General features: G+C 33.9%; 1 protein-coding gene across 2 annotated transcripts in view; it reads left to right on the top strand.

Moving 5' to 3' along the window:
• The window catches only part of SCAMP1 (secretory carrier membrane protein 1), a 101,748-nt gene extending 84,931 nt beyond the window's left edge, over nt 1-16,817 (top strand). The window contains exons 9-11 of one of the 2 annotated variants that reach the window (XM_072958463.1): nt 9,677-9,827; nt 16,168-16,268; nt 16,734-16,817. In XM_072958463.1, the coding sequence (XP_072814564.1) occupies nt 9,677-9,827; nt 16,168-16,214 (198 nt within the window). In that variant the 3' untranslated portion in view covers nt 16,215-16,268; nt 16,734-16,817. Of the gene's footprint in view, nt 1-9,676; nt 12,499-16,167; nt 16,269-16,733 lie in introns of those variants that run through there. The other variant, XM_072958464.1, reaches the window with a different exon arrangement.
• The last annotated feature ends 1,000 nt before the right edge of the window (nt 16,818-17,817 follow it).

The following is a 17,817-nucleotide window of genomic DNA, read 5'->3' as shown; positions in this document are numbered from 1 at the left end:
GTCCTTTGTGGGTATGTAGCCGTAGTTTATAACCACTAGGGGTCAGGTTTTTCATAAACAGTTAATGCCCTCTGAAAGTTATCTGTACACACTATTTTGGCTCTAGAATAGTAGCTTTTTCAGTAGGCTATTCTGTGTCTCCAGCACCAGCTAAACCATGGTCTGTGGTATATATTTATTTCCATTACAATGAATACAGTTTTGAGAATTTTGTTGGCATTCTGAAGTCTTGCATACTTCGTGGAGTTAGATAATCATTGGTGTTGAAAGTGCCCAGTATAAGTGGTATTGTATCTTTGTTCCCCCCATAGTGTCATCGTATAATCCAAATTTAAGATAATTGAGATGCAAGAATATCTGTCTTTTGTTAAGTCTTCATAGATAAAGGAATAGTTTAATCCTTACTATCTGCAGATAGATTTTTAAAATTTTCTTTTAGTTTATTTCCAAACAGTATTTTTTTTATAGGCTCATCTTTTTATAGTAAACTATTAGAAAGAATTGAATAATAGTTTTGGGCTAAAGGGAGATTTATAAATGGGTCAAATAACAAATGAATGCATTACTGGAGACTGTGTATCAGGGGAATCCAAATTTTTCCCTTTCTTTGAATTGGTATAAGAGCTAGAATAACATGAGTATGGATGAGATAAATAGATAATACATAATTTGTATTTCCTTTCAGACCTAGTTTGGTTATTTTTTCCATGAAATTTTAGAAATTGGACTTTGTCCACGTTAACAAAAATAATTATTAATAGTGATTTTTTACATTTCAAGAGAATTTTAGGAAAAAGTTATTTCACTTCTTTAAAAAAGTTTTTTTAAGTGCTTTAAAATTTTTTTATATGCCAAAATAACTATTCGGCAAATACTCTTTTATTTTGTGTGAGAGTATAGAATTGAGGTGTATGATCTAGAATAATGACAAGGCTCATTTATTAGTTAAATTGGTGTTTTACAGTAAATGCTTTGTGAAGATATCCTATTATATATAAAGTGATAGTCTTCTTAGATTAAAAGTGAATTTTGCTTTCTTTGAAAGCATTATTGTTCACACTCCCCCCACCCCCTTTTGCTTTATTTTGGCTCTAGGACAGAATGCTGATAATTTTATTATCCTATTTTTCTATGGTCACAAATAGACATGCTGCTTTTCCCTCTGATTCATCCAGCACTATAGTCTTTCCTGATTAGGAATCAATTTCAGATGATTCACATTGCCTATTAAATGCTGATCCACATGCTTGTTATCTTTATCCAGGGGACACAGAATAGGTACAATAATACTTTTGAATCTCTAGAAAAATTGGCACTCTGAGCAGGTACTTTATATCTTGTCATTAGTTGGTATCCTTACTACAGTCACTTTTTTTATTGACCAAATTTTAATTTTGTTATCCTTTCCTGTATGTACTAGACTAGTTACTTAATAGAGCCCAAGTGTAGGTTAATACAACTAAATAGATGTGAATTATTTTTACCTAGGCATCTTCAAATTTGGTAGATCTTCTTGTTTATACTGCTGTACATATGATACTTTTACCCAAATCATCTTTATATGTATATTTTAACAGCTTTAATGAGATATAATTCATATATCATGCAGTTTACCCATTTAAGTGTACAATTTAATGTTTTTAATATATTACATTATTTTTATAAATTATGGCAAAATATATAAAACATTAAATTTTCCATTTTAACCTTTTAAAGTGCACAATTTATTTTTATTTTTAATTTTTTATTGATGTATAGTCAGTTACAGTGTGTAAATTTCTGGTGTACAGCATGTTTCAGTCATATATACACATACATGTATTCCTTTTTATATTCTTTTTCATTATAGTTACTACAAGATATTGAATATAGTTCCCTGTGCTATACAGAAGAAATTTGTTTTTTTATCTATTTTATATATAGTAGTTAATCATTGTAAATCTCAAACTCCCAATTTTTACCTTCCCACCCCCTTTCCCCCCAGTAACTATAAATTTGTTTACTGTGTCTGTGAGTCTGTTTAAGTGTACAATTTAGTGGCATTAATTGCATTTACAGTGTTGTATAACTGTCACCACCATTTCCATTTTTCATCATCCAGCAGAAACTCTGCAGTCATTAACCAGTAACTTCCATTTCCCTCTACCTCTAGTGCCTGGTAACCTCTAATCTACTTTCTGTCTAATGAATTTGCTATTCTAGATATTTCATATACTTAGAACCATTAAATATTTTCCTTTTGTATCTGGCTTATTTCACTTAGCTTAAAATTCTCAAGGTTCATCCATGTTGTAGCATGTGTCAGAATTTCATTCTTTTTTATGGCTGAGTAGTAGTCCACTGTATGCATATATTACATGTATTACATGTGTTTATTAATTTGTTGATGGACACTTGGGTCATTTCCACCTTTCTCTATTCTGAATAATGCTACTAAGAATATTAGTGTACAAGTATCCCTCTGAGTCTCTGCTTTCAGTTATTTTGGGTATATAAGAGAATGGCTTGGTGTTCGTGACAATTCTGAGTTCAGCTTTTTGAGGAACCACCAAACTGTTTTCTGCAGTGCCTGCACTGTTTTGCATTCCTGCCAGCAATGTGCAGGGGCTCCAGTTTCTCCACATCCTCACTAGCACTTACTTTACATTTTCTGATTATAGCCATCCTAGTAGGTGTGAAGTAGTATGTTCACTTCATAAACTATTAACCTCTAAGGTTATTGCAAACTAAGGATTTTACTTTGTAACACAGGTATAGTCTGCTAGAGTAGTAGTGAATTTATTTGGTAACTTTTTTTTCTTTAATAGTGAGGATAATTTGAGGCCATTTGTTTAATCTCTAGCATGTATAGAAACAAATAACTATTCAGTGGCTTCTACCACAAGTTACTATGTCTTCTAGGGGATATAACAATGAGTGGAAATTATGTTTCCTCTCAAGGAACTAATAAAAAAGCATGTGGTGTTTAAAACACGTAGATAAACCCTACAAAAGAAGAATCAGAATATATATCATTAGAAGTATGAGGAGTGTTCACAAAAGGGAGAGCCACAGCTAGTTTCAGCAGAAAGGCGACAGCAATATTTCAGATAGGTCCCAAAGGGTGAGTGGGATTTCAATAATGTGAATCTAGACTGGTAATTCAAGAGGCTACAGGAGGGACATCTGGCCCAGATCGGTGGCAGTGGAGGTTTCTAGGAAATGTTTACCTGAAAAAATTAGGCTTAGAGATCCAGACTTTCTAAAATAAATAAATAAATAAATAAACGAACCAACCAAACAAACAAAACCCCCTCAAAAACTAGAATAAATATTTCAAAAACTCATTTTGGTATGACAAGGATCTTAAAAGCATGATTTCATTTTTCCTTCAGTTTTATTGAGATATAATTGACATACAGCACTGTGTAAGCTTATGATATACAGAATAATGATTTGACTTAAATAAGTCATGAAATGATTACCACATTAAGTTTAGTGAACATCCATCATTCTATCTAAATACAAAATGAAAGAAATAGAAAAAAATTTTTGCTTGTGATGAGAACCCTCAGGATTTCCTTTCTTGACAACTTTTGTGTGTAATCTACTGCATTGGTAATTATATTTTTCATGTTGTGCATCACATATGTGTTTCTAATTTATCTTGTAACTGGGAGTTTGTGCCTTTTGCCTACCTGTATCCAGTTCCCCCTCCCTCTATCCCTTTGCCTCTCATAACCACAAATCTGATCTCTTTTTCTATGAGTGTGTTTGTTTTTGAAGTATAATTGACCTACCACACTGTGTTAGTTCCTGGTACACAACATAGTGGTTTGATATTTTTAGACATTTCAAAATGATTACCATGATAAGTCTAGTTGACATTTGTCACCATTCAAAGATACTATATAATTATTAACTATATTTCCCACACTGTACATTTCATACCTATGACTCATTTATTTTGCAACTGGAATTTTACAATCTTAATCTCCCTCAGTTGTATCTCTCCTACCCCCACCACCTTCCCCTCTTGCAAGCACCTGTTTGATCTTAGTACCTATGATTCTATTTCTGTTTAGTTACATTTGTTCATTTGTTTTGTTCTTTCAGTTCCACATATAAGTGAAATCATACATTTATCTTTCTCCATGTCTTAATTCACATATTATAATACCTCTAGTTTCATCTATATTGTCACAAATGTCAAGATTTTTTTCTTTTATGGCTGAGTAATATTTCATTGTGTGTGTGTGTGTGTGTATCTATCTATCACATCTTTTTTCTCCATCTATCCACGTGTGCTTAGGTTGCTTCCATATCTCAGCTGTTGTAAATAATGCTGCAGTTAACAGCATTCCATATATCCTTTTGAATTAGTGTTTTTGTGTTCTTTGGATAAATAACCTAGGAGTGGGAATGCTGGTTCCTTTGGCAGTTTTATTTTTAATCTAGTGGGGAATCTCCATACTGTCCTCCACAGTGGCTGCTCCATTTACATTCCCACCAAGAGTGTATGAGGGTTCCTTCTCCTTGTTATCACTAGCGCTTGTTATTTGTTGTTTTTTTTTTTTTTTATAGTAGCCACTCTGACAGGTATGAGGGATATTTTCACTGTGGTTTTGATTTGCATTTCCCTGATGATTAGTGATGTTGAACATCTTTTCATGTGCCTCTTGGCCATCTGTTCATCTTCTTTGGAAAATGCTTATTCGGGTCCTCTGCCCACTTAAAATTATGTTGTTTGTTTTTTTGATGTTGAATTTTATGAGTTCTTTGTATATTTTGGATATTAACCCTTTTTTGGGTGTGTCATTTGTAAATATCTTTTCTCATTCAGTAGGCTGCCTTTTCATTTTGTTGATGGTTTACTTCACTGTGCAAAAGCTTTTTAGTTTGATGTAATTCTGTTTGTTTATTTTTGCTTTTGTTCCCCTTGCCTGAGGAGATACATCCAGAAAATATTGCTAAGACTGATGTCAAAGAGCTTACTCACTGTGTTTTAGTCTAGAAGTTTTATAGTTCTAGACTTACATTTAAGCCTTTAATCCATTTTAAACTTATTTGGTATATGGTATGAAAGAGTACTCCATTTTGATTCTTTCACATGTAGCTGTCCAGTTTTCCCAACACCATTTAGTGAAGAGGCTGTTTGCCCCCCATTATATATTCTTGCCTCTTTTGTCATAGGTTAATTGTCTGTTTAAGTGTGGGTTCTTTTCTGTGCTCTCTAGTCTGTTCTACTGAGCCATGGGTCTGCTTTTGTGCCAGTACTAGACTGTTTTGATAACTGTAACTTTGTAATGCAGTTTGAAATCAAGGAGTGTGATACTTCCAGCTTTGTTGTTCTTTCTCAAGATTGTTTTTATCTATTCTGTAGGGCCTTTTGTGTTTATGTACAAATTTCAGAATTATTCTTTTGTAGGTCTGTGGAAAAGAAAATGCCATTGCTATTTTGATGGGGATTGCATTGAATCTGTAGATTGTCTTGGATAGAATGGTTATTTAAACAATATTACTCTTCAATTCCAATGTATTTTTCCATCTGTGTGTCATCTTCAGTTTCTTTAATCGGTGTCTTAAAGTTTTCCAAGCACAGGTCTTTTACCTCCTTAGTTAGATTTATTCCTAGGTATTTTATTCTTCTTAATGTGATTGTAACTGGGATTTTTTTCTTAATTTCTCTTTCTGATAGTTCATTGTTAGTGCATAGAAACACAACAGATTTCTGTATATTAATTTTGTACCCTGTAACTTTATCAAATTCATTGATGAATTTTAGTTGTATTTTGGTAACATCCTTAGGATTTTCTATCTATAGTATCGTGCCATCTGCAGTGACAGTTTTACTTCTTTCTTTTTAATTTGGATGCCTTTACTTTTCTTTTTCTTGGTTCAGTTGCTGTGGTTAAGACTTCCAATACTATGCTGAATAAAAGTGGTGAGAGTGGGTATCCTCCTTTTGTTCCTAATCTTAGAGGAAATGCTTTCAGCTTTTCACTGTTGAGTATGATTTTGGCTGTGGACTTGTCATATGTGGCCTTTGTTGCAATGAGGTATATTCCCTCTGTACTCACTTTGTGGAGAGTTTTTATTACTAATGGATACTGAATTTTGTCAAAAGCTTTTTCTACATCACTTGAGATGGCAATATTTTTATTCTTCAGTTTGTTAATGTGTGTATCACATTGACCAATTTGCAGATATTGGAAAAATCTTTCCATCCCTGGGATAAATCTTACATAATTGTGATGTATGATCCTTTTAATGTATTGTTGGATTCAGTTTGCTAATATTTTATTGAGGATTTTTGTATCCATGTTTATCAGTGATATTGGCCTCTAATTTTCTTTTTTTTTTTGTGGTATCTTTGTGTGGTCTTGGTATCAGGGTCATGTTGACCTCATGGAGTGAGTTTGGAAGCGTTCTTCCTCAGAACGCTTTCTCTGAGATTTTTGGAATAGTTGAGAAGGATTGGTGTTAACTCTTCTTTAAATGTTGGTGGAATTCACCTGTACAGACATCTGGTCCTAGACTTTCGTTTGTTGGGAGACTTTTTGTTATTGATTTAATTTCATTCCTGGTACTCAGTCTGTTCATATTTTCTATTTCTTCCTGATTCAGTCTTGGGAGACTGTACATTTCTGGGAATTTATTTGTTTCTTCTAGGTTGTCCATTTTATTGGCATATAATTGTTCATAATAATCTCTTATGATCTTTTGTATATTCTGTGGTGTTGGTTATCACTTCTCTCTTCATTTCTGATTTTAGTGATCTGAAGCCCTCTTTTTTGCCTTTTTAAAAAAATATTTTAAGGGGTAGGTATTTAGGTTTACTTATTTCTTTCTTTTTAGAGAAGGTACTGGGAATTGAACCCAGGGCCCTTGTGTATGCTAAGCATGCACTCTATCACTTGAGCTATACCTCTCCCCAAAACAGATATCTTAAAGTCTATTTTTAGATGATAAGGTATGGAAAATAATTTTTTAAGTCCAATTTCTACATAATGATGAAGGATTACTTGCATACAACTACTAAAAATGATTTGATGATGAAAGTAAAATTAACAATTTTAAATAGGGGGGGAGGGTATAGCTCAAGTGGTAGAGTACATGCTTTAGCATGCCCGAGGTCCTTGGTTCAATCCCCAGTACCTCCTCCAAATAGAAATAAGTAAAAATAAACCTAATTACCTTCCCCTCATAAAAACAAACAAAAAAATTAAAAACAATTTAAAATAGTGACAGTGGCTAGATAAGATAAAATTACCTATAACCTTACACAACAAAAAAATACATATCTGAATAAGCAATCTGGAAAGGAACTGGCTGAAATCAAACAAATAGCTTAGCATAAAATATGATGTCAAAACCGGTAAATATGGTAGGGATGGGTAAAATGCAGGGTTGTTAAAATGTGTTCAAACCTAAGAAATCAGCAACTTAAAAATAATCACGTATATACAGATTGCATATATAAACTTCATGGTAACAGCAAACTAAAAATCTGTAACAGACTCACAAATAAAAAATAGAAAGGAATCTAAACATAACACTAAAGATAGTCATCAAATCATGAGGGAAAACAACAGAAGAAGGAGGTAACAAAAAAAAGAACTACAAAACAGCTCGCAGTGTTTTGAGTGTTGTGCACTGAATGTGAATGTTAGTCTTTTCCCTCTAGGTGGCTCTCTGGGTCTGCACAGATCTAGACTGTGAAATGTGCTATTTCTACCTTTATTTTGCCTCTCTTCTCTGTGGGGCTATGAATTACGTTTTAAGTAATTGAACTGTGAAGCTTATGAATACATAACATCAGCCATACAATTTAATACAAGTTTTAAAGAGGGAATAAAGCAAATTAATACAATGTTTGTTAATTACATGCCCATGAATCTAGGGGGAAAGGAGGAGAGACAGAGAAGTTAACTTGTAATTACTGGCACTGTGACTGGGTCTCATAAATAAAGATTTATTAGATTTCTATCATACCTTCATTCTAGGATCTAATTGTATGTACTCATTGTGAGGTAAATTTCTTGAACAAAGGAGTAGTAACTTACCTGTATATTTAATTTTTTATAAAAAACTTAGTTTGGAAAGGGAATAAAAATAGTTCTATACTTATGATAGTGCTGTGGTACTAAAAGAAAGAATTCTAGGGTTTACCAGAATATGTACTTGTCTATGCTCTCTTTTTCTCCCTGACCCTTTAATACTTTGGCCCATAGTAAAATGGTATTTGCTTTTGCCACTTTATCAGAAGAACTTGGGGCTTGTACCCCTTCTTACTCCCTGACAGCTCTTCATTCCTTAACTACTTTCTTCCCTTGGCATCTGTGAAAAGGTCCTTGGTTTTTCTCATTCCCCCCAATCATTTCTTGTTGTGGAGACCTCTTAAATATTGGTGTCTTAATAGGCTGTGGTACTCAGCTCTCTTCTCTGTCTGCTCTGTGTTCATGGACAATTTCATCTATGTCAGAGTTGTAGGTGCCATTTATGTGCCAGTGATTTCCAAGTCCGTGCCCCTAGCCCATTCCTCTGAAGCGTCAAACCAAAATTTTACCTGTTTGCTGTGGCAGACTTAGAATAGGTATTCAGTAAACATTTATACAGTGTGTGAATGTTTAGAACTGAGTGTCTCTCCCCCCAGACCAACCCATCCTTTCTGTTCTCTGTCTTCTTGAAGCAACTCATCAGTATCCAAGCTTGACTTGAAAGTATTTGACTCCTCCTTTTCCTCACTCCACGATTTCCAGTTCCTATCTGTCTAGGTTTGGGAAAAGAGCTGACTTGGGTGCACTGCCCTCATCCCCCAAACCTGCTTTGATAACAGTCCAGTCAGGCTTCTAATTTAGATGTAATCACACTGTAGTGTAATTACAAGTTCACTTTTCTGTCTCTTCCTCCCTCTCCCCAAGTGTGTAGACATGTGATAAATATTTGTTCTAATTTGCCTTTTATTGCTTCCTTTCTCAAATTGCATTAAGTTGGTTAGCTGATGTTATATATTGACGTGCTTGATAGTTTAGGCATCTTAAAACATATGCCTAATAGAGTATTTTTGAACCCTACTCATAAAAATGCACAATTTGAGTGATGAATCATTATGGACAGATAGTTCTCAGAAGTGTTTCTACTTAAATCCTTCAGGACTTGACCGTACACAAAAAGTTTAAATAGTATACAGAGTGAATAGCAGAAGTATCTCTAAGGGCATACATATTGCTTGGCATATTAAAAGATAAAATGGTACTATTTGATAGAACAGGGCCAGTGGCGTAGATATAAGTAACATATTATTTTCTTTGATTTGTCTAAGGTAGTAAATTAGTGTATTAAAATCAGAATGTCTCTGGTCATGTTTAAACCATTTTGTAGGTTGTAGTATATTAATTAGGAATAGTGGAAAACATAGCTTTTTGCATTTTGTTAAGAAGTTTTTTATTACTTTTGGTTTGGCATACACATAATTATCTCTTCAGCTTTGAAGATAAAAAGGAAAAATCTGTTAAGAAAAGAGTTACATACAGTATTGTGTGCCAATGTGGTGGCTGATGTCCATGATCTTAGGAGTCATGCCTAGAATCTGGTCCTTTTATCTCTGTATTACTGTTGAGAATAATTGAAGAGCTGTTGATAATGAACGTGTAGGTTACCCCTGATCTTCTCCCACTTTTCTGTGCCTCTGTAGGTACATGGACTGTATCGCACAACAGGTGCTAGTTTTGAGAAGGCCCAGCAAGAGTTTGCAACAGGTGTGATGTCCAACAAAACTGTCCAGACCGCAGCTGCAAACGCAGCTTCATCTGCAGCAACAAGTGCAGCTCAGAATGCTTTCAAGGGTAACCAGATTTAGAGAATCTTCCAACCATGCACTGTTACCTTTTGACTGTACTTTTTTCTCCAGTTACTGTATTCTATAAATATTTTTTTGTTCAAAACACACAGTACACACAGCACGTTTATTCCCTAATCACTTGTGCATGGGCTAAAACCAGAAAAACTTCCTTGTCTTATTATTTACCTAACTGTTTCTTAATATTTCAGTGCCCCTTGCAGAAAAAAACATTACATGCTAAATAAATATTCTCCATATTTTTGGGGGGATAAATGTTCAGCGAATTATTTCAGTGGTGACACACTGAAATTAACATGGCACTCATGATTAAAAATGCGATTAGTACTTGCTGCAGTCATTCTTTCAAGAATCTTAGACATAAGGATTATACATTGGAGCCGTAAAGCAATGCTTCGCTCTTTTTTCCTTATTTATATTGAAAGAAATAGGACTTCAGAGACTTCCGGATTTTTTAAATTGGCTTGCTTTTAGCAGTTTCAGTCACCAGTGAGGAGCCTGTGTGCATAGTAGATATGTAAATTATCTTTTTATTTTCTTTTTTTTAGAGTAGGCGATATTTTGATATCAGTCTCTGATCTTGCATGGGCACCATGTTTCTTAAGAGAATTAGTATTTTGGGTTATGCACTGCCTGTGGTAATAGGATTGGGGAGTTGTTTATAGAATCAATAGAATCAAAGCAGTGATTTCCTGTAATAGTTTCTTTTAAATAAAAATTTATTCGGGTGCAGTGTGAGCATATAATATTGCAGTGCATTATCCAAAAGAAAAGGTAGATAATTATGGCATAGAATGTAGTGATGATACCTTTTTTTTTCAAAGTTTTCAGTATTCATATCATAGTAAAATATTATTGTATGGAAACTTTGGTATACTCTTGTGGCTACCCTTTTTAATTGAACTGAGAATGTGTTTGGCAGCTCTTTTTTGGGGTATGTGTGTGTAATTTTTAATAGAGGTATTAAAGTCTAGCCTAACTCCATGTCCAAAAAGAACATTACAGTATTTAAGGAATTTTTCTTTTAGCCTCTCATCTCTAGTTGGCATTAAAAATAGAAAGACCCTGGCACTTCATATATATTTGAATCCCTAATGCACTTCAGTCTTCAAGTTTTTGAGACAGACTGAATACATCAGAATTTTTTAGTAATAGAAAAAATAAAACATTTCACTTGCACCAAGCAAGAAGATACAAACAGTTGAATGCATTAATTATGAATATAATCACATTAAAGTTATACTATGTGGCACAGGAATTTATTCTTATAGTATACTTGGGTTGAAACTTTGAATCACTTTTAATACTGATTAAATGACTCAAAGACGCTTGTAAAGTCACTATACTGTGTTCAAGGGGTCATTAGCCAACCTAAGATTGCAGAATAATAGGTAGTGATTTATTTGACTTTATTTTAAGTAAGGGTAGTCTTTTGGATTATATTATTTGAGACCAGAAAATCAGCTGGGCATAAATGGTTAAATCGCTTTTATTTTTTCCCCCCAAATCTGGAGTTAAAATGAGTATCATGCTGTGGATGGGATTGTGAGTTCTCACCATTTATGAAAGAAGCTTTGTGTGATACTGGATAACACAGATCCGTCCAGATGGTGTTTACATTTGATTTATTTGGGACTTTATTGACGTAATATACTTAGAATTTATTTCTTTTATTCTGATGAAAATAGGATTCAGAATATGAATTTAAACCTGTTTTTATTAATATTTCTGATCAGTGATAATCTCCACCTACTTTCTCAACCAAATAAGCCAGTTCGAGTTTTTCAGAGTCTATAATCTTACTGAAAATCTGTTTTGTCAGTGTGCTTCATTGAGTGTGGATTTTACAGACTTTCAAAACATTAACCACGTAACGCAAGAGAACTTATGTCCATCATGAGTTTATATCTTAAGTCCATTTTTTTTCTTTTAACCACAAATGAAAGCTTTATCATAGAGACTTCTGAAAAATACTGAGATTCTTTCCTTCAAGAATTATGAATGCTTCTCTCTATTCTTTGGATGTCCTGTATTATTAAACATCAAAGAATGATTACCACCAACAGTACCCTTTTTGTGTGGATGGGGGAAATTATTTTAAATTCCAGTTATTTGGATTAATACAAGCTTATGAGATAAATTGTTTTTAAAAACATAAATGTGCATTAAAATGATGGCACTGCTTAACAGTTTAATAAGGAGGGATTTTAAATTCTTATATTCTCTATTCTCTTAACAGTAATTATTAGTAAATAGTCACATTTGCACTCAGCTAACGATTGGCATTTGTTAATGTTTAATACTTAATATTAGCATTACCCAGTATTGTAATCATGAAATTGCCTTCACGTTGTAAGGCTCCATGTCATTTTTCAGTTTGTGATATTAAGTTTTGGCTACTTTATTTCAAACTGAAGTTTGAACACTGGAAAATTGTTGCTCAGTGGTTTGTAATTTGGGACTTGGATTATTTATCTAGGGATGTTTGTATATTTTGTCATTGAGTAATATTGCGCTGCCATTATGGTGACTGTCATGGTTCTATATAAATGCTCTCCATCTGTCCCTCTAATGTTGCATGTTTTCAGTGGTTTGGAAGTTTTGTATATTTATTGTATTAACACAGAGTGTCATAGAATAAAATGCTGTTTACTGGATGTTTGTTCGTACAATTTTAAATGCTGTATGAGCACTTCAGAGGCAGAAATTATGCTGAGGGCGTAAACATATATAGAAATTTCACATTTGATTTTTTAAAAATAATCTATGTATAATTCATCATGTGCTACTAGACAAAATAAATAATATAAAAGAATTAAAAATTCTCAGCGACATAAGATGACAATTTTTTCTGTTGCATTAGACCTTAGTAGGTAGTGGAACATGAGCTTCACTCATTAAATATTTTGACCACTTTAAGGTCAAAATACATGAACTGTCGAGAAGTTAGAGAGATTCAGAATGGAAAACTTGTGGCCCAGATTTTTCCTTGTGGGATACCTCTGTACTAGTATTGATTAGATTGGACTTGTGTTCTGTTTCCTAACCTCACTCACTACCTGTTGTTTTATGTACTGATGAAGGTACCTATTTGCCTATTGTTGGATTTTTCACTTGGTTACCTAAAGAGGACATAAAAATATAGACTAGTAATGTCATGGTAAATCTTACTTGAGAAATGCATGTTAAATTAAAATAGGAACAGCACTTCCAGTTTTCTGGGTGTTACCTAAAAAAAAAAGTGAGTTTGGATTTTCACTGTTTATGTCTCCTGTAAATCGTGTCAAGATAATGTATGGTTTGCATTGTAGAGAGAATTTATGTTAGATTAAGTTTCTTAGTTGTCTCTGTAAATCGTTTGTAGTAGCATAATGCTTTTATAGATAGTGCTTTATCTTCTGAAAATGCTGACGTTAGCATCTAATTTTATATCTTTATTGGTAAAATCTGTCTTTAGACTGTTTCTGCACAGAATTTGTTAGTTTTTTGTACAGTTTTCCCTTGTTAGAATTACCGTGGCTGTCACACACACTTCACTGTATCTCCTTCCGTTTTTTCCTTAAGGTAAATGTTAAGAGGAATTTGTTGATTCCATGCGGTTAAGAATTTTAGAGGTAAAATCAGAGTGGTTAATGTAAAAATAATTGAGGATGGTTAAAAATAAAAAATACTTTATTCTGATAGCTTTTTAAGTACCGTAGTATAAATTTATTTAGAATAGAATAATATGTTTTAAAATGTTAGAGTTGTTTTCAATTCTTGTTTATTAAACTAAAAAGTTATATTTCAATGGTCAAATACTATGGAAAGTAAAATAGTTCTACTAGAATCTCAGGGTACATTTTACAAACCAGCATGCTTTTTATAAGGATGGATATTTTTAAACCTTATTTTAAGGGTTTATCACAGTATATAGAAAACAGGAAAGGAATCTATAGAAAATTTCTAAGCCAGGCATTGCCACTAATCTACCCCAGATAAACAGGTATCTTTATTTTGAAGACTATAGGACTCTCTAGTGTTCTTACCCTTCCTATGGGTTTCATAGTTAGAATTTAATTTTCTGGTTTTGGTAAGACAGAGCCTTCAACTTGGAGAATTTTCATTAGCACTGTTTTTTTTTTTTTTTTTCAAATGACAAGGGACATGGGAGCCATTATGTAGCAATGCAGTAAGTGTTACATTTTAAGTTTATCTAAATCTTGATTTATTTTTCAGTTTATTTCTTTCTGACCTTGGCATGGCTGATAGTATAATTAAAATCCTCCTGCCACTAAAACCCATTTTATCTTTTCTCTAATAGGGATAGAAAATAGTTAATTGTCTTCTACCTAGTAATGTTTCATATAATACATTTGTATAAAATTATTCTGAATGTTATCTTCTCTATGTTCAAACAATTCAATTTGTAGAGTCACAGCATGCAAATTTCATTTTTTAAACTCTACTTGTGTTTAGCTCTTAGATCTTATTCTAGACTTCCTCCAGAACTCTTTTAAGAGTTGTGGGCCAGTGATTCTCAAGATAAATCATGGTTGTGAGTGGTTGCTAATGTAGGAAATTTGTAGTATTCTTCAGGTGTTTGGGGGCTAAGGAAAAAAATGCCCCGAAGCACTGTTTTTCATCTGGTGATCACAGTGGTTCCTCCAATACTATAGTCTCCTACACAGAAACTGAGCCACTAGGCATATGCATCCCTCAAACTAGTTTTTTTTTTTTTTTCTGGTATGAAGCAATATACATCTGTTGTAGAACTGTTGAAAATATGGAAAATGATAAATGAGAAAATAAAAATAATCCGTAATTTTATCCCGTAGGGATACCATTACTACTGTTTAATCATATTTTTTGTTATTTTTCTGTGCACACATACTTTACAGAGTTCAGGGTTATAAACGATGTGGATTTTTTTATTCTATTTTTCCTTCTCTTAGCATTGTATCATAATGGCCTTCATAGTTTAGCTTTTAAAATTAACTTTAAAAAAATTTTAAATTAATAAATATTTCATTATAAATTACAAAAAAATTCATATAAACAAAAGAGGATAAAGTTGTTTGTAATTTTATACCCATAAATAACTACTATGAAAATTTGGTTTGTATCTTTCTTTTAATTTCTAGGAAGAAACTTTTTTCCTAAATTAAAAAAAAAATTTTATGTTGGCAGGGGTGGGGAGATAATTAGGTTTGTGTATTTTTAGAGGAGGTACTGGGGATTGAACCCAGGACCTCGTGTATGCTAAGCATGCGCTCTGCCACTGAGCTATACCCTCTCCTCCCCAAAATTAAAAAATAAGATTTTCCTCTACATCCTTGTAATAGATCCTTTAGCGATGTTTATCTAGCTCTCACAAGCCCCATTTGTTTGGTCCCTGAACACAACATTGGTACTGGGTGTCATCTAGCCATAGTAGACTTAGGCTTGGCTCATTAAATTTTTATTCTGAATGTAGATTTGTATAGAGCTATACTGTTTCAGAATTGGGACATATGGGTTGCCATATTCTGACAAGAGGAAGAGTTACCAGCAAGCTGATCTGTAATGAAAATGAAGAATGAAGTAGACATGCAAAAAAGAGTAGGATGAAGGACATAGAAAAGACCTTAATTAATAACTTTCTGCTTCCTGTAAGAGGCCTGACTGTTCACCCACATTTCATTCTGTTACCCAGGTAACATTCTTACTGTTTTCTATCTGAGCTATGTCTTTTTTTTGGGGGGGGGAGTACAGATATTTTTACTGAAGTATAGTCAGTTTACAATGTTGTCAATTTCTGGCATACAGTATAATGCTTCAGTCATACATGGATGAGTTATATATCTTGAGTTGGCTTCCTATGACTTTTCACCAGAGAATTTTAACTAACCTAATGGTTTGTAATCTTTTTTCAATTATGACATAATGTTGAACTTTTTCATATTTATGAATTATTTCTGTAACAGAAATAACATAGCCACCTTCATATCCATGTATCATAAATTATTTTTCTAAATCCTTCATCCTTTAGGTTCTGATTTTTAGCTTACTATAAATAATTTATCAAGGAATATACGGTTGCTAAATTTGGGGGCCCAAGCTTTTTGTTCTTAGGACAAATTGCTCAGTCAAAGTGTAAGCATATTTTAAAAGATCTTTGATGTACATTGCCAAATTGCTCTCCAGAAAATTGTATCAATTTATGCCTCCATCCACAGGAAGAAGGCCTTTATCCACACTGTGCCAGGATTGGATATGACAATCAGGAAGTTTTCTGAGCATTCTGGTTTCCTCTGGATGATGGGCTCACCCGGCACTACATTTATTTTTTTTGTTTTGCTAACTAGGAGTGACCGTGTATCCTGTATCCACAGAGGAATTTTCTACTTCCTGAAAGCACTAAACTCAAGATGATTAGTACAAGATGGAAGAAAAAAGGTGGCTTCAGGTAGCCAATCCATTGAGTGGGCCTCTCTAGGTAAAACTAGATTGGTTTTAACAAGTTATGTTTTTCTTCACAGTTCATGGAACAACTCAATTTTTAAGATTAACTCTAAATGATATTAGTCTGGGCAGACAGAAAATCTGTTTAATTTTTTTCTAATAATCACCTTTACTTATGGAGGACTTACTGTATACCAGAGACTATCTAAGTGTTTTACATCCATTACTTAATCCTTACACCAAACCTATGATGGAATTTCCATTATTGGCCTCATTTTTATAGAGGAATGTGAAATTATCTCAGTCACTCAGTGAGTGGTGGTGATGGGCTAAGGAGGGGCAGCTAGACCCATGTCCCCTGACTGCTGCCAGGTGTGGGATTGCTTCTGCCACTGAGTGTCACCTCTTTCCAATTCTCTACTTACTTTCCATCCTTCCACATTTCCAGTAATTCATATCCATCCTTTAGGGTCATTGGAGCCTAGGAAAAAAATCAGTAATCAAGAAAAAAATTACAACATGTAATTTTGAAATTTCCAGACCAAGGCCTAACTGCACAACGTGTGGGTAAGTACCTTCTGCCTGTCTTTCACAGCAGTGTTCACTTACTTTTGTCTTTGTGTGTGTGTTTGGACAAACTTTAGCTGAAAACAAATCTTGATTAGGTTAACAAAGAATAGGCCTCCAGGATGAGAGATTATTTACAATAAGAAAACAATAAAAACTCATTTTTTTAAACAACTGTCATATACCTGATAAATTTTTAGCGTCTGTTTTTAGGAATATGGGAATTGAGACATATGGTGTCATCTTGAAAAGCATGAAAAATTACCAGGTTTTTCTCAGCAGTGTTTTCATCAGTTGCAAACTTAGAGTGCATCCTTTTTGGGGTTAAACTTGGAAGTCATCCTAACAGTATACTACCCAGAGATGTTGGTGTTCCCAGGTGGTTTGTATTTGCCGTCTCCTCACCTCGTACATCCTAGGCAGAAGGAAACTACAGCTGCTTGAGAATGTAGACTTTGGTGTCAAACCTGTATTTGAGCCTTGGCTTTGCTACTTACTAGCTTTTTAATGTGAGGGTAAGCTGCTTACCCTCAGTTAATTTACTTAAGTGATAGTTATTTTACCTATAAAATGAAGATAATTTCTATTCATAGGGTTTTGATGAACAAATGAATTATACGAATTGCTTAGCACAGCACCTGTACATGGAAAGTGCATAACAGTTAAAAACTCTTATGGTCTGTCCATATGTGTATAATGACTCCCAAATCTCTATCTCCAGTCTGGTCTCCTCTCCACAGTGTATTCCTAGCTGCACACAGGACTTCATTGGCAGCCTAAGCTGAACCTTCAACCTCAGTGTCTGCTCTTGTTAGGTTCCTGATCTGGGTGGTGGCATCACTTTCTACCCAGTGCCCAAACTAAATACCTGGGAGTCATCCTGGATGCTTCCCTCCTTCCTCAGCTGCTTCTGATCAGTCACTAAGCTGGCCGTTCTTTCTCGCTGGTATCACTGCAGTTCATCTCATTGTCTTCAGTGTCGGCCG

This window comes from Vicugna pacos, chromosome 3, assembly GCF_048564905.1.
Source record: "Vicugna pacos chromosome 3, VicPac4, whole genome shotgun sequence".
In the NCBI taxonomy this organism is placed as follows: Eukaryota; Metazoa; Chordata; class Mammalia; order Artiodactyla; family Camelidae; genus Vicugna; species Vicugna pacos.
This window is presented reverse-complemented; position numbering and strand designations above follow the sequence as displayed.